Here is a 26,438-nt window from a genome sequence, read left to right on the forward strand (position 1 = left end):
CAGTTTTGCTACCTCATTTTCTTCCAACCCAGAAAGAACAGCTGAACACGGGGCATATTTGGATCTCCTTAGTATTCCATATTAATGTTAGACACATTTGTATGGCTCTCCCAGTTTTTGTTTTGGGGTAATATCTTTTCTAAACAGATATTTAGAAAAAAATGCTCTCTTACATTTTTACTGTAATAAAATACTTAAGCCTTTTGAAGGGCATGAAAAAAAGTGGTAAATTGAATGTTCCATCCAACACATAGACAGGACTCTCCTCTTTTGAGGAGACAGCTGAATTCTTAATCATGGCAGTATCTACTCCTGACAATGAAGCAGAGACCAAAGGAAAGTTATAAACAGTTAAAATAGGTCCTCTATAAATTAATTTCTCTTTACGAAAGTCTATTAACTATGTAACTTCTAAGTCCAAAAAGAAAATTTTCTCTGAACTACTCCAAAATGGTCATTATTTTTTGTTCATATTTTGCAACAGTCCCTATATATGAATTATATATAAAAGTGAGTAATACCGCCAATACCCAGATCATAGCGATATTCTCCCACAGAGCTGATTTTAAGGCATGAACACCGCGGCCTCCATGTAGTAGCTGAGACTTCATCAGGGTTACGAGGGGCGTTTCAAATCCTCACACATGTCCCCACAACAACATCTGCTGGAGTTATAGAAAAATCATCCTATCAATTTGACTAGACTCGAATTAGCCACCTTTGCCACGTATAGAGGACTAATAAGTCACCTTTTCTATTTCATTTTTCATTTTTATTTTCTGCTAGGCTGATTCAGGCTAAAATGTTCTCAAAGGGAGACAGTGAGTGAGACCATGGGTACTTACAGTTGCCATGCGAAATACTGATTGGCTCAGAATCTTCTGGGAAACCAGCCCCAGCAAAGTGTAGCAGTGTGAAATATAGCAGCAAGGCTTCTGACCTCATAGTAGTTCAGCGGGGAGACTTTATTTCTCTACTTCACCCTGCCAAAAAGTAAAGAACAGATTTTTTTCCAAGTCAGCTTTGTTCAATGCCATAAAATGAAATACCCTGAAAGATAAATTCAGGAGGAAAAAAGCCTTCTGCTTTACATCTTCTACATGGTAAATTCGTTGATTTTTGTGTTTGGAACTTGTACCCATTACCTACTGCTACCTCCTTCCCCACGCATCTGAGCCCTTTTGCAAAGTTTCTCCAATATGGAACAAAGAGCTTTAGTTCCTTTATCCTGAGCCATCTTTAGGCTTTTATAGATGTCTATTTTACAGTCACGAAACTGCATTCAAAATCACTCAGAAATTTGAGGTGACTGCCAATATTGAAAAATAGGAGATTTCTGATATTAATCTAGATTTTTCAGCTTCTTTGTAAAAATGAAAATACCTGCCATAGTGACCTAAATGATAGTTTCCCTTTGGCACCACTTCCAACACACAGGTACACAGACACATGCGCACACCCACACACCCACACACACATCTATAACTCGTCCTGTTTACTAATTTCCATTACCTGCTTGACTTCTTAATTGAGATATTCACCCCTGACTTATGTCATTCTACAGTGACTTAGACATAAATACATAAAATCACACAATCTATAAAGAGAAGTAGGCAGATCCTTTCACACTCTGAAGATTACTACAAGGAGAATCTGAAACTGCCTTCTGAAACGGTATTGTTGATTTAAAAAGTCGTATCTCTATATATTTTAGTCTCGATACTTCCTTGCAGTGTAATCGTAGTGAATAAAAATGTCAGCTATACTGTTCTACCCATCTGTGTTTTCTTGACGAAGCTCTTTATGTGCAGAAAAATTCTCCTAAATCTTGGAAATCAAAACAATCCCATGTGGGACTGCTGGATACAGTGAAAAAAAAAAGACTCATAATACAGTAAATATCACTTAATTCTCAGGCACACTGCAAATAAGCATTGCTCTATCATGAAAATTAATGTAAAATGAGGATATCTTTTCATGCTTCCAGAGCAGTAAACTCTTTGAAGTAGCCTGCCAAAGATTATCTTTTTTGAACAAAGCTATTTTACAGTAATCCATCAATCATTTAAGATTTGTGTGTAGAAATGTCAATCTTAGTAACCTAGATGTCTTTGAAAGTTAATTTGGCAAACAAACTGCTAACTTACGCTTTTTGGAACACCACTTTGATTATATACCTATGTCTCTTTTCTTCATGCCAAAAAAGTATTAATCAGTCCCAACTGTTGCACTGTAACTTATAATTTCACAGACACAGCTGGGTCTTAATCATTTCTTCAATTGAAAAGTGCACATTAATTAATTTGCTTTATCTTGAAAATCAAAGAGGGAGACAGATTGAGAGAAAAGCCTAAACAATCCCATGTCTCCATCTCTGATGTGCACATTAAAATTAAACTTTAAATGATTACTTGCTCATAAGGGTGAACCATTATGAAGAGACATAAACATCTATTTATTAGACAGGTGAAAAGCAAGAGTCTACTCAATCATTTATTTGCCAGTTCTTCCTATCCTAGAAAATCTGAACTCAAAGGAAAGAAGCTCTGAAGTGCCCTGATTTGCTTCTCATGGCTCCTGTTCAGTACAGCATTAAAGGGGAGAAATAAATAACAAAAGTAAAACGTAAACAAGACACCAGTCAGCTGTTAGATTTTAGGAGAGAAAGCATCTGGCGGGAGGGGGAGGGGGCAGGGAGAACTGGCAACTTTTACCAGGAGCTCAAGAATAGTATTGTAAAGAAGCATATTGCCTCAGAGAATTTGCAGCATATAAGAAAGGAAACTCAAAAGGCTAATTCTCATTCCTTTAGAAATGTTTAGAGATGTATGTATGCTTCTAAGGCTTAATTTTTCTTGACATGACAAATGAGTCTCCATCCTTCAACAACTGCATTCATCTTTGTACAAATGTCCTATAAGCTAACAAGACAATGTCCTGCTACTTTATTATATCCCCCAATTTTAATTTTTTCCATCTTAAGATTGCATATGTCAAATGCGAAATTCTCAACCCCAGAAGCTGGCAGGAAGAGCAATGCATGCAGAAGAAATCTATTATGCAAGTCAGTGGCTATTCTGGCTATCCCTGCAGCCAGCATCATGGCTGAGATATGTCATTTAAGTATCTCCAGGTTTACAGCAGGGCTCTCTGCCAGGAAAAATAGCTGTTTTATATGTCTTTCTATCATTATATCATCAGGTAGTTAACATGTACATCATACGGGTGAAAGTGCTCTGGAACTATTGGTTAATCTCGGTCAGTCCACATGAACACTTCAAAATTTTCTTCAGTTGAAGTTTTGACGTATTATTCCCTTTCTACTCAATTTTGGGTCCTAACCCTTGTAAATATGTAGACAATAAATTTTCTTGTTGAAATGATTACTTTGCGGAGGGATCCCAATTCCATAACATTGTCATTTCTCATCCAAAGAACACAGGCTTGGGTCTCAGGGTTCCTAAGATGACGCAATACAGACTTGCACCAGCCCAGGAGAACAAAAACAAGAACACTGAGTTTATAAACCTTGAGCGAGCTGTGTTGCTGCAATTTAAGAGGCTGTTTAAGTCACTTTCAAAACTTTGAAAAGTGCTACCCACATGTAGCATATTTATAGGTATCTGCAAACATTTGTCAATTTCCCTGTCTGTGACTGTGCTAAATATAACTTAGACTTAAGCAGCTATCCAGAAAATTAGAACAAGGAAGACTGTCAATATAAGGATTCTAAATAAAAACATTTACTTCATAAGTAAGCCTATTATATCTGAATTTTCCATCTACTTGTCTCAGCCTTTCACTCTTCTTAGCCTGAAGTGAAATGGCCTTTGTAAAACATACCATCACTACAAAGTTATAATCCTAATTTGCCCCAAACCCCCAAATTCACAGAAAACCTTAAGAGCATCCTTCATTTTAATAGGCATCTCTTGGTGAATCTGTCGGCTCTATTTAGGTTCATCTGAAATTAATTTGTATTGACTTTCTACACCCAAACAAAATTTTTTTTCACAATAATTTTTCTCTACAGTTTTTAAGCCCAAATTGGATCACAGAACTGTGATGTACAAATGGTGTTGTGATTATTGGTTGCCATGAGCCAAATGAAGCATGCAGAATGCTAATTGGGCAGGAAACTAGCTTTCAGGTACTCCAGATTGAAGACAAAACAAAGGAGACCAAAAGGACTGTCTGAAAACCGTGTGAATGCATTCATGCTGATAATTTTTTAAAAATAATAAATTCTTTTCAATTACTAGAGCTTCCATTTATGCGCACCCCTACCTCCCGCACCCTTGATGTACAGCGGGTCATTGTGTCAGCCAAGCATGAAGCAAAAGAGACGGCAGTGGAGCTGGAAATGATTACAAAGTCAGAGAATGAGTCCATCAATTGCTACATCTTACTTCTAATGAGTCAGTTTAACAAGCCACAAGGAGTGGGAAGCTATGACAAGTGGACCCAGCCAGAGTACCACGCAGGCTAACCCGACACTAGTTCTAATCCTCTGCCCAACTATTCCTCCAAATCCTGCCCTGGAAAATTCTATGGGGGCTCACAAACTCGTAGTACCTGGCAGAAGCTGACTCACAGAGAAGAAAAAACTAAATTAGCAACATTGAGGTAAAAATAGGAGATTTAACAAACAACTCCAGATTTATGACTTCTTAAAAAATATCAGAGGTTTGGCTTTGCTAGTCCAAGACCCCACCTGACAAAACTGGAGTTGAGCATTGGCTGCCCCAAATAGGGCTCTCTCCAGTTGGAAACATTCCCACTCCTTCCCAGTCTCTTAGGAGGCCTTCCTTACCCATTAACCCTACCTGCCTGCCCTTGAAGGCTCTGAGGGAACATTTATATTACCCAGGTACAGGACATCAATGTTGCTGCGTCAGGTATTCTGTTCCCCTTGACCATCATCTGCAAGTGGCTGAGCAGCCTTAGCAAGTGGACCATGTGGAACCCACTGTCTATACACACAAATTAATGAACATTGCTTGTTTTAGAGACCCGGTTGGGCTGCCCCACAAACTGTCTACATGTCCAGCTGCAGCAAATGGTGCATAAATGCTCGGTGCATCAAGTTGCATGGAGGACTTGACTGTACGAATACAATTTGTGTCTGATTTGGTACACATGGCAGCATCTTCCAGAATGTTGGCACACAAGGAACATTTTAATAATAAGTGATAGTGATGTGAAAAATAATATATCTGGGTTTGCAAATATAAAATGCTTTTAACAACTCCAAGTGTGGGCTTGAAATAAAGAGGAAATGATAATAGTGGCACTATTTTTCCCTGAGGAAAGTCACTTACTACCGTGTTTCAGTAATTCTTTCAAAAGGCTCATTTTCTAATATCATATGAAGTTTTAAAGATAACCAACAATTCATGCTGTCATTAACAGAAGGAAGGGTACGTTAATGGCGTTGACCTTGGGCAAGTTAGTCAGCCTCACTAGCTCCTAGTTTCCTCACCTGTAAAATGAAAGGTTATGAAATGTAATGGTCTATAAGATTCCTCTGGCTCTGTGATTGTACTGTTCTAAGGGATTCTGCCCCAGTGAAGAAGGGTGTCTGTGTGTGTGTGTGTGTGTGTGTGTGTGTGACAGAGAGAGAGTGCGATTAGAAGGATGGTACAGGGAGTGGCCTGCCTCTGGGTCACGTTGTAACACACTCCAAAGCCAGGAACATCACCTGAAGAGATGAGTTAGGGGCGGCAGGGGGAATAAGGTGACCCAGGCCGAGGCAGGGTGAGGTGCTGGACCTTTCCTCTTTGTCCTAAAGGCACTGGAAATGTAGTTGGGCTCTTGTTGTTGTGTCAGCCACTCTCTGAGATCACCACAGAGGGCAGGCAGAAAAAGTTCTAAGCAGCGTGACCTTTCCAAAACAAACTGGGGAACAGGGCTCATTTTTCCCTCTACACTCTTTCCTGGCTGCTCCTAAGCAGCATGTGGTTTGGAAACTCTAGGGATAAGCAGCATGTCAATGTGTGGTAGTGTTTGTGGCAAGCATGAGGGGTAGAACGAACTCTCTTCGATGTAGCTCTCACTGGTCTGCAATAGGCACATCATGAAAAGTGGTGCGAGGTTCATCCAGCGAGAGCAAAGAAATCCCAGCATGCTATACTGCCTAGTCTCAACTTCAGCACACAATTCAAGTAGATAAGCAATTCTAATCTGACCACAGAGAACACTGTTGTTACTGTTTAATCTTATTTAGACTTCAGTTGAGTTTTACACTAAATCTAAAATTTTCATTTTTATTAACTCAAGTTTTTGGACCTCATCATCTTTGTCTGTACAGTGTGACTGCCTCCAAAAGTCTCAACTGAAATTGATTTTAAAGCTCCTATGTGAAATCAAACTATTGCAATAACATAGGAGAGCAGAAAAGAGCAGAGGGTGAAACCTGGGCTTTGAAACCCTCTGCCCCATTACTGGCTGGGACCTCTAGCAAGATGCTTAAGCTCTTTGAGCCTCAGTTTCCCCTTCTTTATATGGGTAAAATAGTGTCTTAGAGACTCTCCATAGTCCTCAATAAATATTTATTCTTCAGCTAAGATACTAAAAATTACTTTTTAATAGCTTTTCTTGGACTCCTTACAAAATTCTCGGGGAGGTCCTAGATTAGCTTCTAGTGTTCTACTGCTTCAGTGGGAGGAGAAGTCTCCTTCTCTCCCTCCCTCCTTCTCTCTCCCCCACCCACTTCAAGTCACTAAGCTTCTTATCTCTGGAGGTGGTCACTTTGAGAGGCTGGAAAGTTTGTCTTGGGAGTCACACAAACATTGTGTGGTTTTTAAAAAATGTAAATCATGGCACTCACACTATGCAAAGAAATATAATGATGTGGAAAATAAAGAAAGGACTGGGTGGAAGTGGGGGTTTACTGAGTATCTTCTGTATGCAAGGTACATATGCCTATTACTTTATTGAAACGTCACAGCAACCCAGAGAGACAGGCCTTATTATCTCCGTTGTAAACACAAGAGTAAACTGCAATTCAGGGAGGTTAAGTAACATGTCTAGGCAGCACACAGTAAATACAGTCGTCCTTCAGTATCTGTGAGGGATTGATCCCAGGAGCTACCAAAGATTCCAAAATCTGTGGATGCTCAAGTCCCTTGAATAAAATGATATAGTTTTTGCATGTAACCTATGCACATCCTCCTGTATACTTAAATCATCTCTAGATTATTTATAATACATAATACAATGTAAATGCTATGTAAATCATTGTTTCACTGTATTGCTTAGGGAAAAGCGACAAGAAAAAGAAGTCTGTAGATGTGCAGTACAGATGCAATTTTTTAAAAAAAAATTTTCTATCAGCGGTTGGTTGAATCCACTGCTGTGGAACCCATGGATAGAGAGGGCCAACTGTATTTACAGCACAGTAGCCAAAGGGTAAAGACAAAACTCAAAGCCAGGTCTGTATAATGCCAAAGTTTATGTCCTTCCCAAGGCATTAAAGAAAAAGGAATAGAAGAAAGGTTGGAAAGAGAAAGGTGCTGGCATAAATGGAAACTGCACTTATGATCATATATAGGCTGATGCATCTATGCTTATGTGGACAAAGTGGCTGAAAGTCCCTAATGGCTTCAGTAATAAAAATCTATAAAGGGAGTACACAGTTGCTCCCAAACATGTAGGCATGCAAAGGCTCATTCCACTTTATGGCCCTGTGATTGCAGCCTTAAGGTGACAGAAAGATGCAAATGCTTCTCAACTAGTTTTAGGAGAAATTGATTGTCTCGTGAACACCACTGTGTTAAGTGGAGCCACTTGCCTGCTTGCAGCCTCCCTCAACCGTGATGTTTTAACATCAACACATCATAGAGAACAGTGTCAGTTGCAGAGGGTAAGAACGAAGTTGCCTGCTTCAGTAGCTGATAGGATAAACAGATGTGGACATATCACAAGTCAGTAAGGAACCTCTGTCCAGAGAGAGATGGGAAAGCAGGTGTTTTTGCTGAATATCCAGCTGGAGACCTGCTTCACAGAGACTGGAACTGCTGATCATTCTTGCACCAGAGGAAAATTTGAAGAAGTAATGAGTTTAAATAGTAGATATCCTTCACTGACCTGGACAGCTCTGTTTCAAGGACTGCAGCATTAAGAGGGTGCTGCTGTCCACAGGATGCAGAGCTGGGTCAAAGAACACATCCCATTGTAATTAGAAACAACCTGGGCCCATTGATCCTGTTTGAAACCTTTACTGTACCCGGTTTGCAGGAACCACGAGGGCCACCTGTTCAGTGATATTTGCATTAAGATATAAGGTTCGGGCAAATGAGAAAAATAGCTCCAGCCTCTTAATAAAGCATCCGGTCTTTCTTTCCTCCTCTCTCAGCCATTAACAGAGACATAAAAGCACCCATTTTGGAGGAAAGGGAAATGCCACAGACCTAACTTCAACACATTTTGGAGAGTGATGATGGCATTCAATGGAGGATAATAATAAATATCGACTGAGTGTAATAGATGTTCCATTTCAGATCTGAAACCACTATCACAAAAGCGTAGAAAAACTGTGAATTCATAAGTACTTCTAGAAAAAATATCTCTTTTCGAAAAATAAAGGTTGGTTGTATACGTATTATCTTTTGAGGGAGAAGGCAAATCTTTTCTTTCAGATGATTCTTTGTTATGTTCGTTTTCTTTCTTTCTACCCACCACCCCCACCCCAAACACACAGCCCTGAGCGAATGCAGTTTACTTGGATGTTTATTGCACATCTATTGCACTTTACTTGGATGTTTCAGATACAGTCTCATGGCCCACTGCGACTCTGCTGCTATAGTCACGACCTTAGTAGGCCTGAAAGTATTGTGGCAAACTATCTTGATCTCAAAAGTCTGCAACAGTCTCAACCAGGCTTACCTATGGTATGCTCTAACTTTTTGCCATCTCCATCTTTGTAAACATTCTTTGTTTGTTTGTTGTTGGCTTAAAGGTGGCTACTTTGTTTTGAACTTTATTTTTAATTTTTGTGGGTACAAGGTAGGTGTATATATTTATGGGGTACATGAGATGTTTTGATACAGACATGCAATGCATAATAACCATATCAGGGTAAATGGGGCTACCCATTATAAAGGCAGCTATCTTTTTTTTCCCCCCCCGAGATGGAGTTTCACTCTTGTTGTCCAGGCTGGAGTGTAATGGCGCGATCTCGACTCACCACAACCTCCGCCTCCCGGGTTCAAGTGACTCTTCTGCTCCAGCCTCCTGAGTAGCTGGGATTATCGGCATGCACCACCATGCTCAGCTAATTTTGTATTTTTAGTAGAGATGGAGTTTCTCCATGCTGGTCAGGCTGGTCTCAAACTCCCAACCTCAGGTGATCTGCCCGCCTCGGCCTCCCACAGTGCTAGGATTACAGGTGTGAGCCACTGTACCCGGCAAGGCAGCTAATTTTTACCTCTTAATCTAAACCTTTAGTTTTAGAATTCTAGACCTGATTTTATATAATTCCTCTGGAAAACTCTACTTACATGTATGGCTTACTTGTAAAACTCACACAATATGTCTCCAGACTGTAATCGTTACCTTCATTCCCAAACCTTCCTCTTAATTTTCTTTTTTTTTTTTTTTTTTTTTAATTTCCAACCTTTATTTTATGTTCAGGGGTACATGTGCAGGATGCTCAAGTTTGTTACATAGGTAAGCGTGTGTCATGGTGGTTTGCTGCACAGGTCATCCCATCACCCAAGTATTAAGCCCAGCATCCACGAGCTATTCTTCCTGATGCTCTCCCTCCTTCCATGCCCTGCCCTCTGACAGGCCTGAGTGTGTGCTGTTCTTCCCCATGTGTCCATGTGTTCTCATCATTTAGCTCCCACTTACAAGTAAGAACATGCGGTATTTGATTTTCTGTTGTGTTAGTTTGCTAAGGATAATGGCCTCCAGCTCCATCCATGTCCCTGCAAAGGACATGATCTTGTTTCTTTTAATGGTTGCATAGTATCCCATCGTATATATGTACCAGTTTCTTTATCTAGTCTATCACTGATGGGCATTTAGGTTGATTCCATGTCTTTGCTATTGTGAACAGTGCTGCAATGAACATATACGTGCATATGTCTTTATAGCAGAACAATTTATATTCCCTTGGGTATATACCCAGTAACGAGATTGCTGGGTTGAATGGTATTTCTGCCTCTGTCTTCGAGGAATCACTACACTGTCTTCCACAATGGTTGAAGTAACTTACACTCCCACCAACCGTGTAAAAGCGTTCCTTTTTCTCCACAACCTTGCTAGTATCTGTTGTTTTTTTTACTTTTTAAGAATAGCCATTCTAACTGGTGTGAGATGGTATCTGATTGTGGTTTTGATTTGCATTTCTTGAATGATCAGTGATTTTGAGCTTTTTTCCATGTTGCTGGCCACATGTATGTCTTCTTTTGAGAAGTGTCTGTTCATGGCCTTTACCCACTTTTTAATGGGGTTGTTTGTTTTTTTCTTGTAAACTTGTGTAAACTGTTTACAATATTGCTGAACTCGAACATCTGCTTCAGATGCAGAAACAAATGCCTCCTATAATTTGCTGTTAAGAAAACTGAGATCCAAAACGGTCACTTGCCAAACGTAGGACAGCTCAAAAGTGGCAAAGATGAGCAGCAGCTGAGAACTCCTGACTCCTCTTAGTGAGCTCTTTCCCTGCGTTACGCTACTTTCAGAAAGAAGCCAAAATTCATTCACTTCTCCTTGGCTTGCTGCCTGATGTTCATTACTACCATTGCCTGATTTCCATCTTACCAACTCCCTGTTTTCTACTGGGAGGCTCTGTGCTAAGATGCTGATGCAGATAGAGATGGAAACAGCCCCTCCCCTTGTGTCACCCCCAGGACCTCACTATTCAGTGGATGGGCCCCATAGCTTTTGCTCATTGTTCCAAAATAGAACACATAAACAAATTAACAATAATCTTCCAAAAAGAAATTATTACTCTGTTGCCAAGAATACCACCTGGAAGGTGAAGATGTTGCAGAGGCACGTAAGGTGGGATGACTGGCAAAGGCTTCTGGTTAGAGAAAGCCTTAGAGGGTTGCATGACTGTTCACTGTGGAGGGGGCAGGTGGGAGCTAAGACATTTCAGGTAGAAGGGCCAGGCCAAGACAGCAAGGTTTTAAAACAGACAACTCCATGCTTATTGGATTTGTAGACACTCAAATTAGACTATTTCATTCTTTGCTTAAGGAGTTTCAAACATTTGTCTGAAGTAATGGATGGATGTTTTCCTTCAACTGAAAGTTTGGTTTAAAATATTACAGCTGAGAATAAAGATTGTGTCTGATTACTATTTTTTCTAAGAATATGACAGAAGGGGCGGGGGAAGCTCTGAAGTATAAGCTCAGAATATTGGTATTTATTTGCTTGAGGTGTTGAGTATATGGGTTATTTTTGCATTACTCTCCTTAACTTTTTCTTTGTAATTTTATTAAAAATGAAGCAAACTACAAAAATAGTATGCCTGAATCCAAGCATTTTTCCTAGCCAGTAAAAAGACATCTGGAGAGTGACTTTAAAGGAGCAAACCGAGATATTTTAGCACCTAGAGTTTTCCACATACCTTTGTCAAAGTCCTGAGAGGATTTAAACCAAAATAAAGCAATTGCTGAACTTTGACAGGACGACTCTCCCTAATAATTTCTCCTCTGTTTACTCTCAGTATAGTTCATAGAAATAGAATCTCCCAGTCACAACTCAAACCTTCCTGATCTCCACCTGCCTGGGATTGCTCAGGTTTAAACGGCTGCAGGGATGTGTTCTTTCCCCGGTTTTAGAGTAGAAGTCAACTCCAAACGTGGCTCCTACAGAATTAATAACAACCTTCAGGTCTCTCCGTTGAGTTATGAATAACAGCCCCAAATAACAATGTCATCAGTCACAAATGATTTAAACTTTGACCTAACCCTATAAATCCTTACTGTTTTCTTGTTGTTTGTCAACATTTTTGATAAAACAGTCTCAAGATCAGGAAGAAAGTGAAAACATTTCCTTGAACTAAAATGTTGGCGTCAGGTCCTTTGGTGTTTGCTGCCTGTGTCAGCTCTCATTGTATTTCCTGCCTCTTTCAATAAGCTCTGATGCTTTCCCAGAACCCTGAAAGCCAAAAATAGAGTTTCTATTTGATTACAAGCTTCTGATTATACAAAAAGGGGTATAATATCATTTCAGGATCTGCTCCATAACCAAGCATGATATTTATGCTGACTGGTGCTTATCATCAGTAAAGTATCTATATACACAGTAAATTTTCTGTTCATCTATGTATGTCCAGACACATCGAGAACGGACATGATATGGAAGAATTATATCTTGAATTTCTATAATTTTCCCACATTTTTGGGGAAATTCACTTCGTTTATCCAAGAAAAGCCTGCTTTATGTCTCAGTGAGCTAGGTGAAAACTGCAAACCCACACATTTAAACCTATTATTAAATTTGATAGATATTTCAGGTTTTTTTTTCTGAAATTACTAATATCTTTATTGGCTTTGCTCATTTACTTTACATGTAAAAAGTGACTCATTAGCCTGGCTTGATTTACTTAGCAAAATAACGTAGGTGTTTTCCAAAGGCAGTTTATCAGTTTGAATTGTGGTGGAGAGAAGATGATTCACTAGGTGCCTCTTCCCAAACCCGAGTCAACTCTAGGATACCACCGCATAAAATGTTCATTTGCTTTTAATGTGAAATTCTATCTTTGGACTTAATAATTATTCCCAAACATCCTGAAAATATGCTTCCTTAGAGCGAATGAAAGTAAATTCTACGAAATTATGGGTTTGTTTGAATGTCTCTACCACTTGATGCCTTGACTCCTTAAACAGGTGACTTCAGGGCCGCACAAACAGAACAGTCCTGTTCTTTGGGAAGTGGTTGAGCATACTGAGGCAGCATCTGGAGGAATCATTTTGGTGTTCATTGTTTTTGAAGTCTGCCCTGAGGCTCCTTAAGTTTAGAGAAAAATACGATTTGCTATCCCCTGTTTCTCTAGATCTGGATGAGGCCAAGTTCATTTCAGGAGTATAGGTACACAATTTCTTATCTGCAATTACAAACAAAACGAAAACGCTGAAAACCAAAATGTTTTTTCTACTCATTGCGTGACAAGCTTGAGTTGGCATGAGACCATTTGTAGTCCTTATTTATCCCTCTTAGGATGAATATTTATACATTTTGCTGCAAATTATGAACAGGTATGATTAAAAATTGCTCCAGACTCCACTGGTGTATGTGTCCCATGTTAGTTTTCTAAAATCTAAAAAATTTAAAATTCTGAAACATATCTGACCCAATGGTTTCAAAAAAAAAAAAAAGATTGGGAAACTACATGCCTTCGTTCCTAAAGAGATTAAAAACAGGATATAAAGTGATGGAGAAAGGAAATCCTTGAGAGTAAATTCCCAACCCTGGTTTTGCTAAAACGAGAACGTCTCTTAATTATTCCACAGTGTGTTGTGAAATTCTCACAGAATTAAAAAAAAAGTAATCTGATTTCACATATTTTTAAAAGTGTATGTCATATCATACTTGCAAGAATAATTCAGAGATGAGGAATTGCTGACTGAGTTACTTATTTTTCATTTCCTATGTTCTGGGCTTATAATGACAGTTTTCCAGGCCCCTCTCCAGACAAGGGACCGACAAGAACAGACTTCCACAAAATAAGTGATGTTCCCAGAGCAGATGTAATCTTGGTAGCAAGGTCTCAAAGCCTCTCATAAGTAAGTGGTATCATCCAGAAGCAGCAGAAGTGGCTGCCTCCCCAGGCTCAGCAACCGCTCCACCTGAGTGAGCTGCATTTCTTCCGATCTGATGGCCGACTACAAGGGAGTCAGTACTCCTTCCTCTCTCTGTAGCAAATGGACAGACTTTACAGGCTTTTTGTGCACTTGGTGGTGGTTTCTCCAAAGGAGATTCCATGATGTCAGAGCCTGTAATCATTTTCTCCCCAATGGACTATGCCTGGTCATGGCATTTTCCAAACCCTGGCATCAGAAGCCAACTGTCAGCTGGCAGTATCTGTCCTCTGCTTTGTTACATGTACCTGCCTTTAATTTTCAAATATCTGTAATTTTCTTTTCATGAATAACCCCAGAAGTTTAGGAACTAGTTACTAAAATTAAGAATTTGGATTTCTGGAATATTTGGGGAGGACAACTGTTATCTTGGACAACAGGTAGGGGTGGTAGAGAAGGAAGACAGACTCTCTCCCATTCCTCTCTGAGGTGCCCTCCACTCGCTGTCCCTCACCTTTCTTTCTCCCAAAGTGGACAATTGGGCGTCAGACAACAATGTAATCAATTTTAAGTCTGAAATAAAATGGAGGCAAATGGTTAATATCAGATAACTTGGATACAAGGTTAATTACTGCAATCCAATTATCAGGAGGGAAGACAGCACATGAATATCACCAATTAACCCCTAAATCAAATTTAAAAATCACCATTCCCATAATTAATAGCACAGCAATCACTATAATTACCATCTCTACCAGACCAGAATAAGGAGGAAAAGTGAAATTATCCAATAAGCTTGAGTGCGACAAGAAGAAACCAAACTAAAGTGCTGAGGGTCAGACAAAAGAGAGGTAATAAATCAGACAGAAAGTGAGTGTGAGACACACACCCAGCCCTGCAGGTGTGCCCAGGCGTGTCACTGTAGCATAGCACAAGGATCCCTGCACGTGTGTGCTTGCCTTTATTTGGGAGGAAATGGAGGCACAGAAAATGGATAAACGCCTCTAGAAGCTACTTAGCCCTGGTTACTGGGAAGCACAGAGGTCCACCTGCATCATCCAGGCTTTCACTGGTAAGGATTTCAAGGTCTGAGCAGTGAGAAGGAAAATACACAGCTATGGAACACATGGAGAGGAATAACACATGAACGTCTTTCAAAGAGGAGATTCCCCAGGTTCACTTTGAATAACTAAAAGACTAAGGCAGAATGATTTTTTTCTAAAACACGGTATTTTCCTACTTGGTTAACATAGTCTTTATCTCTCCAAAGAGTTTAAAAAAAAAGTCATTCTAAAATGTTATGCGAGAATAGGCAGATGTGTTCTTCACATATCTATTTAATCAGATCTTTCCAGCAGCACTAAGACATGAAAGAAAGGTTGAGTGTCCTCCAGAATCCTCAATGAGAAGAGAGCAAAGTGCTGTGTTGAGCACCAGTCTTGCAAGATTCCCCAAACTGGGACACTGCTCCACTATTTGAAAGTAAAGGAGCTAAGGACACCTCCTCCATTCTTACACAAAAGGTACATTTGAGGAGTCATTATCAATAATTTTTCCAATTTTTTGGAAGTAATTCTATTCCAAAGGAACACTGCTTTTATACACCACAGGGTACTTTTTTAGTGTTTTGGGAGGTACAAGCAAGAACATGAGATGTGAGAAAATATCGTACAAGTGTGTAGGCATTGAAAGGATGTTCCTTTGACTGTTCAATTAAACCCAGAAACTGCTTTTGTTAGTAATTTTCCTCTACTCGTTCATTCACTCATCGAATTCAGCCACTTTAGAAATGGCTGAGTTTCTAATACGTGCAAGCAAGGCACTGTGTGGGAACAGTGCAGATATTGGGGTCATGGGCTCAACCACGGGTTCTGCCCTTGGGGAGTCTCCAGACCACTGCAGACTATACATAAGTGGCTATAATGATGCTGTGTGTACACACACACACACACACACACACACACACACATTATACATATAATACATACTTACATAAAACACTGTGAGTTAAGAGGACCAAGAGACATAATATCCAAGTATGGATTCTATTTCCAAAGCACATGCCAAATCTGCCCACTTCCCTATGTTCTACCTACAATCCTCTTAATCTAACCTAACCTCAGCTCCTGCCTCATTATGGCAATTGCTATCCACTTAGTCTTTCTACTTGCACTTCGCCCTCCTTCAATTTAATCTCCACACAGCAACCAATGGTCTTTTAGAAACACAGATCATGTTATGTCCTCCCTTCCATAAAGCCTTCCAGTGGCTTCTTAATGTATTAACAACAAAATTAAAACCCTCTATTCTGGGCACAAAAGGCACCACCCAACTGGTTGACCCCATCATGTTCCATTCCACAATTTCCCACTCTGTTCCAGCCCCTGTACCTTGCTTTCCTCAAATGCACAAGCTCTCATTCCTGCTTCATGGACTTTCTGCTCTCTCACCTTGGAATGATCTTTCTTCCAAGATCATAAAATGTCACTTCCTCAGACAGGCCTTCCCTGAGCCCCCAAAGCAGCCCAATGCTTTTTTTTTTTTTCATCACTTTATTCTACATTTCTGCAATGGATTTGTTCCTAAATGAGATTTTCACATTTATAGTATTACTTGCTTTTGTCTGTTCCTCCCCTCCACTAGAATGTAAGCTCTATGTGGGTAAATTGGTCTTATTAATCACGGTATCCCTCCCATTCAAGAACAAAGTCTAATGTACAGTAAACTCTTAACAAATATTCATTAAATAGTGAATGAAGCTCTATAAAAAGAATATCAGGACAATTTCTGAAAAATCAGTACTAAAACAAGGAAAAGGGGAGATGCAAGGGGCAGAGACTGGCATTTTCAGATATATGAAGAGAAACCTAGAGGACAGTTGTGAGGGTAGACCTAAGATCAATGGGTAGAAACTATAAAGATGATTTCTGCTCAAAATAGGGAGGAACTTTCCAGCAGCCCCTGTAACACACACATGGACTAGCCTACCTAAGGGGATGGGGAGGCCAGATGAGTGCTAGGACAGAAGGAATATTCTCCAGGAATTTAGACACAGGATGCGGGGCTAGACCAGACAACGTTCAGGGTCCCCATGGAGAACCTGACTGCCTATGGTTCTTGGATCCTCTGACAAGTCTTTCCTCCCACGTAGTGAGGAAGTACTGTTCAGAGCAGGAAGCCACAGATGGTCCAGAAGGATCCTGCTGTGGACTGAAACTCTTGCTGGCAGCTGCTCCTAGGGCTCTGTTGTAATAATGTCCCTGGAATCAAAAAACCAAAAGAAAGTCCTCAGGCTTTGGCCAATCCTCATTCATTGTCTCCTAGTTTGACCAGATTGTATAGGATATAGATCTACAGCCAAAAAGCATTTGCAAGGAGACAGATGGCAAGAACCTAACGAACATCATGGCCAATGACAGAAAGTCTCTAGGGGTGGAGACATCCAGCATCTATACAGCTCTACCTCTTTTTCACTCTGCAAAGCCCAGAGGTCTTGAGTGTGGAACACAAAGTGAAGCTCTGGTTGTGTGGCCTTCCTGGGAATGTCAAGCACTGGCTTGTTACTAAGGCTCGATTGCCAGTGACACACAGACCCCAGGAGATGGTTTAACTCTACTCTTGTCTCAAAGCCCTTCTCAGTGACTCATAACTTTCTTTGACACCAGAACAGCCAGGCCAGCCAGCTGAAGAGAAGACATACAGATGTAGCTGGCTGGAGTTTGAGGGGTAACGGGGCTCTCAGCTGTGCAGTCAGCCTAGTATCCTGCAGTGGGCTACAGACTGTAAGTCTCCCCCACTGCACTAGTATCCTGCAGTGGGCTACAGACTGGAAGTCTCCCCCACTGCAGACAAGTCGTGGGTGGGGACATTGGCTCTGTCATGACCGTCTCTCATCCTTCAACACATGTGTGTTTAGAATAGAAAGCACTGCAGCTCTTCTTCAATGGCAACTTGGGGGATGTTTTATTTCTTTGGGGAATATTAGATCCTTGAGCCAATCCATTTGGAGAAGGTATGAGAGAGAGTACTCTGGCCAGAACATACCACCTACCCAGATGTCTCGGCTTAAAACAGAGCTCAAATGAGAGAATGTGTGAAAGGCTGAGAAGTTAGAGGGGTGAGGGAGAGAAAGAGACCATTTTTGTTTCTGAGAAAAACATTTAAAACAAAGACTGACTGCTCTTTCACTAACATAATTTTAGATTAGTTGTTATTCACCAGAAAAAAAATTTGAAACATATATGTGTAAAATCCTCATTAGCAATGGCTTGTTTAGGCAACATCGTGCACATTGAAGGTACTTATTAAATATTTGTTGATTTTGATCCAAATAGCTTTGGGTATTTTTAAGTATCAGTGCATTGAGTACCCCAGTGATTGTAAAGGGGGCTATTTTTTGTTAGTGAAACTTGAAATACAAGCCAAGATTGACTGGTTTTTTAAAGCGTTGTGAATATTGCAGTTCTCATATATAAGCAACTAGTAACAGTATCTCTGAGGGAGGAGGAGAAGGTCAGATTTGGGTAAGAAACTCACTTTTTATGTTGTACTCTTTTATGTTTTATTGACAATATTTTTCTTGTGCATGTGTTTCTTTTTTAGAACAAAATAAAACTAGTTACTATTTTTTAAACTCTTTGTCTCTAGAGGCAAACCTGGAGCTTAGACCTACTGATAACCTGCCAGTTCCCACTAAACTAGAAAGAAAAAAGGATTTTTCCCAGGATCCCGTCTCTTCCCAGTATGGTCAGCCAATAGTAATATTCTGGAATACAGGATGCGGATGAGGGAATTTATAGGCATTGTGGTGTCAGTAGTGATAATTCTAGACGATCTGTTATGCAGATGGATGTATATGGCGGCTGGTGGTTTACACAGCACTATAAACCCGCCTGCGTGCCATATGAATGGCTAATTTGTTAGTTTTCAAATAAAAATGTAGCAAACTCAGAAAGGCAGGGCACAGTGCAGTCTAACACAAAGAATCAGATGAGCTCAAAGCAAATAACCTTCATATTTTTTTTTATGCTCCAGAAGTGGGATTCCAGTACTGCAGATGGGAGCTTTTTTTTTATCCCCCTTCTCTATCTGCACGTTGATTTCCGAGCAGGCACCTGCCCTCTCGTTCTCTGTCTTCACTGGCCTTTCTTCCTGTTCACTTCCCATGGCAAAGGAAGCCCAAATGCTGCTTTTGAAGCATCCCCAAAGGACACCTGACATTTTAAAAGCTGAATGAGTGTCCCCCCGGGACAGTCGTCTTTGACCATCTCAGAATGACTGCTCCCACAGAAGACAGGAGATTGACTAAACTAGAGAGAAAAGAAAGAATTCATCAGGAGAACGAGGAGGGCAGTGTGGAGAGGTGCCCACTGTGCAGGGATGTGATCAATGGAAGTTTCCTCCATCCCATCCCAGTATCCTTTCTGGGAGCTGAGCTGCACATGACCACCTCCTCTTTTCTCTTTTAATTCGTTTATTCAACAAACATTGAGCTAAGCACTAAGAAAGAGCAAAGGCATGTTTCCTCCTTTTTTGGTTCTCCTTCTCCTCAGAGCTGAGTCTATTTCGACCACTTTGAGGTTGCTTTTCTCATCGGGTGGGTCACATTATGCTTTTTCTCTTGGGGTTTAAGGTCTTACTGGGGTGGGAGACAGCAGTTTCTTTTCTTTTTGAGACAGGGTCTTGCTCTGTTGCCCAGGCTGAAGTGCAGTGATGCAATCTCTGCTCACTGCAACCTCCACCTCCCGGGTTCAAGCGATTCTCCTGCCTCAGCCTCCCGAGTAGCTGAGACTACAGGCACGCGCCACCATGCCCGGTTAATTTTTGTATTTTTTGTAGAGACAGGATTTCATCATGTTGCCCAGGCTGGTCTCGAACTCCTGGGCTCAAGTGATCCACCCGACTCAGTCTCCCAAAGTGTTGGGATTACATGCATGAGCCACTGCACCCGGCCTAGACAGCAGTTTCTGATTCCAAATTGGACTGCAGCTTGAACCTTGGAGGCAGGTGGCACCCATAGGAGTGTGCATGTTCTCTTGCCTCACTCCACCAGTACGTGCTGCTCTATCCATAACCAAATGCAAAAATATGCATAAAACTGTGAGTATACACCAGTGCTTTCCAAACTTGCCTGCACAATGGACTCACCTAGAGAGCTTCAAAAATTAAAGATGTCTGTGTTCCATACCCAGAGATTGTGACTTAAGTGGCTTGGGTGTGACCTGGGCTATGAAAATTTTAGTAGACCCCCAGGTGATTCTAGTGAGTAGACAAATATGGGAGCTGCTGATACAAATACAAATGGCATCCATATTACAATCCTAATCCCTTCCATTTCAGTGCCTTCAGCCACAGCCAGGGATAATTAACCATGATTCAAAAACCTTTACTTGTGCCAGCTGCATGGAGTGGCTTTAAAAATATCTAAGTTTATTTCATGTCCAGTAACAACTGGACATTGAAACCTACCCTCATGCCAACCCACTTACAAAATATAATTTAATCCACTAAAAATTACAGGGAGCCATGCAGAAACTTCTTTTCCAGCATGCGGCGTGCAAAGTATTTCTAATGCAAACACAGACAATAGGTATGTTTTCTTTTATGACAGGGTTGAAATAAAGCAGACCTAATTATCCCACCCAGATGCTGTGGAGAAGAAGCCATGTGAATACTGCACGAGGAAGCCTATCTCCCAGCCTTATCAAACCCACTTTTCTCTCCAACTGTGCCCTGGTAACCTGGGAAATATAAATTTTGATTACTGATTGCTGCATTGTTAGTAACTGACTTTATCATCAGTAGCTGGTCACCAGTGTCAGTACAGACTTAATTATCTCAGCTGAAAGGAAAGTAACCCCATGAAAGAATTGTTTTCCAATTAAAGCAGCATGGAATACGTGATTTGTCTCTCTGACGATATCCAATTCATACTCCTTTTCAAGTTATTTGTATTGTCTTCTTTTCCTTATTACAAGCTCAGGTTGTGAATCTTAGGTTCCCTAGCAAGAAACACATAAATATCAATAGGGCAGCTGTTAGACCTTTAAAAAAAAAAATCATGAACAGTCACCACCAAAAACATTACAGTAATTACAGAGTTTCCACTAGCAAATGCTACACTTAGGGTTAAAGACATCTTTCAACATAACCATTTATTTTCATAGGTTCCTAACCTCCTATAGAATGTGTGTATAATTACATGGGTATGTATACACACACACACACAAACACACACACACACACAATTTTTACAGCTTATTCCTTAGGGGTTAGGATCAGATGCTCTATGTTATGTTATAGCTATTGGGTCAATGACAAGGAAACAAGGAAAACATTTTTCTACTAGCACAAGTATTTTAGGTAAAGATCTAGGCAATGGCATCTCTGAACTCTTCATTTTTCTTATCTTGTTTTTGCCATTAGTTTGAGATTTATTTTGCATGTCTGCCCATTTGCCTATCTAGACAATTCTTTATTCCCGGAGCAAGGACAGAAGTTTATCTTCTCTGTGACTAACTCAACCCTGATCACTTTGTAAACATGGCCTTTGAAGTCTGGGTTGTTTAAGAAAATATTTACTGAGCACCTACTGTGTGCTAGGCATGTTCCCAGCACTGAGTATTCCCCATGAACAGAAGAGGTCTCTGCTTTCATGGAGCTTATATTCTAGTGGGCTTCCACCCTAGTCCTTCCATTAGTGGCCAAGTGGCCTTGGGTTATTTAATCTGTGTAAGGCTCAGGTTTCTCTGCTCTAACGCGGGATAATGATGTTTTCCCTTCGTACAGCTGTTATTAGGATAAAAAGCTCCTGGCCCATGAAGAGTTATTTAATTAATGTAAGCTTCCATTTTCTTCTCAGTCCCCTGTATCCTTTGAGTTTCACTAGGAAACTCAAAGTATCCTCACCTTTCAGCATTTTGAATTTTGTATACTTGTTTCCTATACCTATATACCATCACTTGTTTCCTAAAAACATTTTCTTACTGTAGTTCCAATTTCCCCCTGTCCTCAAAACTTCCCACCCACAGCCTTCTATGTCTTGCACTGGAGCTGCCTATATTTCTTAGAAGATGGTAACGGCAGTTTGGTGTTTAACCAAAATTTTGTGGAAACTTAAATTATTCCTTTGGGAAAAGGAGGGCACATTTTTCAGTACCGTGCCAATGTAAAAAGGAGGAATAGCCTATAGTCATTGGTGTTAAGTCATTATCTACTTGGCTTACAGTTCTCTTCCCAACTGCATTACAAACACCTCAAAGGGAGGGGCCGTTTTACTTCTATTTACTTTCAGCAATTCAAATTAAGCATTTATTGTCTATATGAGCAAGGAACTGTTTCAGGTGCTGTGGCCAGTACAAAGATGAAGGCTGGCTGGAGGAAGCAGCACTTAAAAACCTCTCTGGAATCTTTTCATCTAGCAGCCAGCTGTCCTAGGTTAAGAATATATACCAGAATTTCAATAAACTGCCCCTAACAGAAAGTTTTAAGAATTTTTCACTCTTCAGTTGAATTGGGTGGGTGGGTGAGGGCTTTGGAGGGATGGCTCTTATTGGATCTTCCTTTGCCTTTCCCCCCCACCCTTTTTTATCCTTTGTGTCTTGAACTACTCTTCCCATGACTATGGGTTTTCTTTTCAATCATTTTCCTATTAACAACCCCTCCCCACTCCACTTTTCTATCCTTTCCCTTTTCTGCCTTGTGAATTTCTACCCTTTTCTTAAGACACTCTTCAAACATCACCTACTCTGTGAATTCTCCTCTGATTCCCACTGACAACTAACCACTAATGTCTCTCTTTTTTCTTTCAAAATACTTGAGTGAGATCTATCATAGCAATCAAATTGACATTATTTGTTTACTATTCTATCCACACCATTAGTGAACCTGGCAAGGGCAAATGAATGTTTGATTGGTAAACAAACGGATCAATGAATGATCTAAAATACAATCCCTGTCCTCAGAGGATTTACAAATTATGGGGTAGACAGGTATACCAATAAAAAGCTGCATAAACACATACGTCGTATAAGAAAGAAAAATGCTGTAGATTTTAAGTTTTAATTTTTCCAGGGGGCTTATATTACTTACTTAGTTCACTTTATAATGAACTGATGCCCCTGAAGAAGTTACTATAGATTGCACTAGGCTTTCTTTTTTAAAGGTCTTAGTGCTAGCTCAAAAATCCTATTATATATACACGCCCAGGTAACCCACATCAGACTGACACACAGCATTTGCCTTTCTACTTGCAAATACAGGTCTTGAAATATACATGAAATGTAAGATGCTGGTATTCTTACAGTAACACAACAGTTTCACATTCTATGAAATCCCTGACCTAGTTACATTGCTGAGGGCATAGCTTAAGTGCATACAATGCCCGGCATGAGGAAAAAACTGTTATCTTGAGAAAAGTAAATTTTGCATTCCCCAAGTTCTGTATTATTAAATCTGTGACCTTAATATTACATTAGAGTAGATATTTTATTCAATTAGATGGACAATGAAATAAGAACTGAGAAAGATATAGCTGGCCCCGAATCTCCTGGGTGTGAAAAGATGATGATATTTATTTTGTCTACTCCTGACAGTAAAGTTTAAACTGCTACTTAAAGCTCCAGCAAAATATCAATTCAAACATAAGTTAATTCTTCACAGTCATACTTAACATTATACATTTTTTTCTGAACTAAAAAAAAGAAGCAATTGAATATTTCTGCCCTAAAAAATGGATAGAGTTGGATCTTTCAAAATGTTGGAAAAGAAAATTAAACATGGCCAAAAGACGAATATTGCCAAATTAAACAAATGGATTTGGGGCTTGCTAAATAAAATAAACTATTCCTAATGCTTCAATACAAGGAAATACATGGGCTTTTTTCTACTTGCATGGAAGTCCTTCTCACATAAGCACTTTCAAAACAATGATCTTTTATACCCAATAAGCCATGAAAAGTTGAAAGTATAAGGGAGGTTGAGGAAGAAATTCTTATCCACCTTCTTCCTAAGAGCTGATGTCCTGTGTGCTGGGAGAAAGAAGTTGGTAACATGTACATTTAACCTCAAATTTATACAAACGTTTTTCTAACATATTCTTTGTGGTTCAACAATTCTTTTATTTTTTCTTGTCAAACCAGTTGGTTCTAATGAGTCTAATGATTAGTCTTCGTAGCCAGAGTTAACAGTATAACGTGACAGTTAGTAACGACTTTCAGTTAAAAGTCAACCCTGTGATGCACAAAACCTTGGATAAGATTAAATTTTAACAGCTTCCAACTAATCTAAAGGCAGAAGTCCAACTCAGGTGTTACTATTTTAATAACACTCAAATCTAAAAAGCATAAAGCAAATGCATATTAAAAGAACAAAGATGCGAATTAGAGAATCAAACAAAGGAAGGAAAACAATACAGGTTTTTCCTTAATTAACAACTTTTGCAAGACATAAGTTGCAGACACAATTTCCTTTAGGTCATATCATTTACGTGAAATCTAGTTGTAAGGCAATTTAGAACTCTCCAGGAACAATAGAGTTTAAATAACTAACCAACAAATATGTAGTCTTTTCTTTTGCTTCCTTTTCCTTTCTTCACTTCTTTAACAATTGGAAAAATATTCTTAAATTATTAATATAGTACCCGATTTGCTTCTCATTTCCCACTTTCATTCATTGAAACTAAAAGTAAATAGCAAGCCTTAGTAAACTTCCAGCCAGGTTTCTTGCTTACAAATATAATGTGGATTTCTGGAAGTGCCCAGTTAAAGGGAAGTACAATCCCACAGACCCCAGTACCTTGCTGACCAATGCCTCCTGCCCAGCCCCATCCTCATTCGCCTTTACAATATCAAGCTGATAACTGCAGAAGCAGTTGATTGTCAGGAGAGCCAGCTCAGGTAAATTAACTTAATGAAACAGATGACTTTGTATGTGTTGAAACTGACTAGGCTCAAATATCCACTCAGCTAATGAGCTTGCGATAGGACCCTGGCAGAGGTGTCATCATTCTGCCACTAAAAGCCTTTCTGCAGCCCTGCATCCTGTCTTCCTGTCTGAAAACCAGGCAGAAGCTTAACAGCCGCCAAGCTTCCAAAATGCAAACAGCAGCAGTTGCCTATCTAAGTTGTGATTGATGGTACACAAAAATACATGGCTACTTCACAGATATTCTAGCCCTCAACAAATTAGGGATCTAAACCTTTGTGCTAGGCAGATAGCCAGTGTATTGTGGGGGACTGCTGCGGCTCTATAATTATATCCAGCCTGATAATCATCCGTTCTACCGCTGTGAATGGCTGTACCCTGGGACTTTAATTTCGCCGTCCCCTTCCAGCAGATAATGCCTGACCCTGTGTCACTTTGACTGTGAAACACCTGAAAAAGACAAATGAGTTTTTCTCTGACCATGTTAAATTAACTAATGGATTCAAGTTGTGAAACTGGCATAATAATAAGCCAAGGCTCTGCTGGTACTGGGTGGACATTCAGACAGTCTCTAAGGGTGTTATTAACCTCACGCACGAAAACAAAACACAAACACCAAAAAAGAATCTGGCCAGTGTGAATAAAGAGTCTGTTTAGTGTGAATAGGGATTAACCAAATATTTTATATTCCAACCAGTTATTTTAGTATTTTGAGACACAGCTATAAGAGAGTGTTGAATTACTAGAGGTGAGGAAGGATGGAAAGAAGGAGGGCTTGCTAGAGCTTGGTTAACAGATACAAAAGTACAGTTAGATAGAAGGAATTAATCCTAGTGTTCTATAGCACTGTAGGGTGACTATAATGAACAACAACAACCTATTGTATATTTTCAAACAGCTAGAAGAGCAGATTTTGAATGTTCCTAACACAAAAACACAATAAATGTTTGAGGTGATGGCTATGCTAATTACCCTGATTTGATTCCTTACACGTTGTATACATGTATCAAAATTTCACACAGTATCCCATAAATATGTACAATTTTTATGTGCCAATTTAAAATAATAATAAAGGAGGGAAAAAAGAAGACCACGCAGCTGGAGAACATCAGAAGCAGGATTAAAACTCAGTTTTCAATGGTTCCAAAACCATGAAGAATTTCCACAAATCCACACTGTTTCAAAAAAGAGAGAAAGAGAAAGAAAGAGCTGTTTTATGGTTTAAAACTAGGCATTAGCTGAAGGCAAACTAACACAGGAACAGAAAACCAAATACTGCATGTTCTCACTTATAAGCAGGAGCTAGACACTGAGTACACATGGACACAAAGATGGAAACAATAAACACGGGGGGCTGCTTGAGGGCGGGTTGGGGGAAGGAACATAGGTTGGAAGGCTACCTATTGGGTACTATGCTCACTACCTGGGTGATGGGATCATTCATATACCAAGCCTCAATGACACACAATTTACCCATGTAACAAGCCTCGGAACCTAAAATAAAAGTAGAAGAAAAAATAAAAATAACGACAACAACAACAAAAACTAGGCATTAATTGAACGATTTTATAATCAACATTTCCCTCTTTTCTTTCAGTTGTATTTTGTTTTCCCAATCAGAAAGTGGCTATAATTCAATATCCTTGAAGATATACTCATTTGAACTAAATGTTGTAAATGTTAAATATCTTAGAAGAGAAAATGACCAGTGTTTACATTACTTTCATTCCAACATAAAAAGGCACTATTGCTTCCAGT

At 39.8% G+C, this 26,438-nt stretch overlaps 1 protein-coding gene across 2 annotated transcripts in view; it reads right to left on the reverse strand.

Moving 5' to 3' along the window:
• The window catches only part of SEMA6A (semaphorin 6A), a 130,590-nt gene that overhangs the window by 60,149 nt on the left and 44,003 nt on the right, over nucleotides 1-26,438 (reverse strand). For both annotated transcript variants that reach the window (XM_054488503.2, XM_054488502.2), the window contains exon 2: nucleotides 846-983. In XM_054488503.2, coding sequence (XP_054344478.1) covers nucleotides 846-945 — 100 coding nt within the window. In that variant the 5' untranslated portion in view covers nucleotides 946-983. The remainder of the gene's footprint in view (nucleotides 1-845; nucleotides 984-26,438) is intronic.

This window comes from Pongo pygmaeus, chromosome 4 (assembly GCF_028885625.2).
Source record: "Pongo pygmaeus isolate AG05252 chromosome 4, NHGRI_mPonPyg2-v2.0_pri, whole genome shotgun sequence".
In the NCBI taxonomy this organism is placed as follows: Eukaryota; Metazoa; Chordata; class Mammalia; order Primates; family Hominidae; genus Pongo; species Pongo pygmaeus.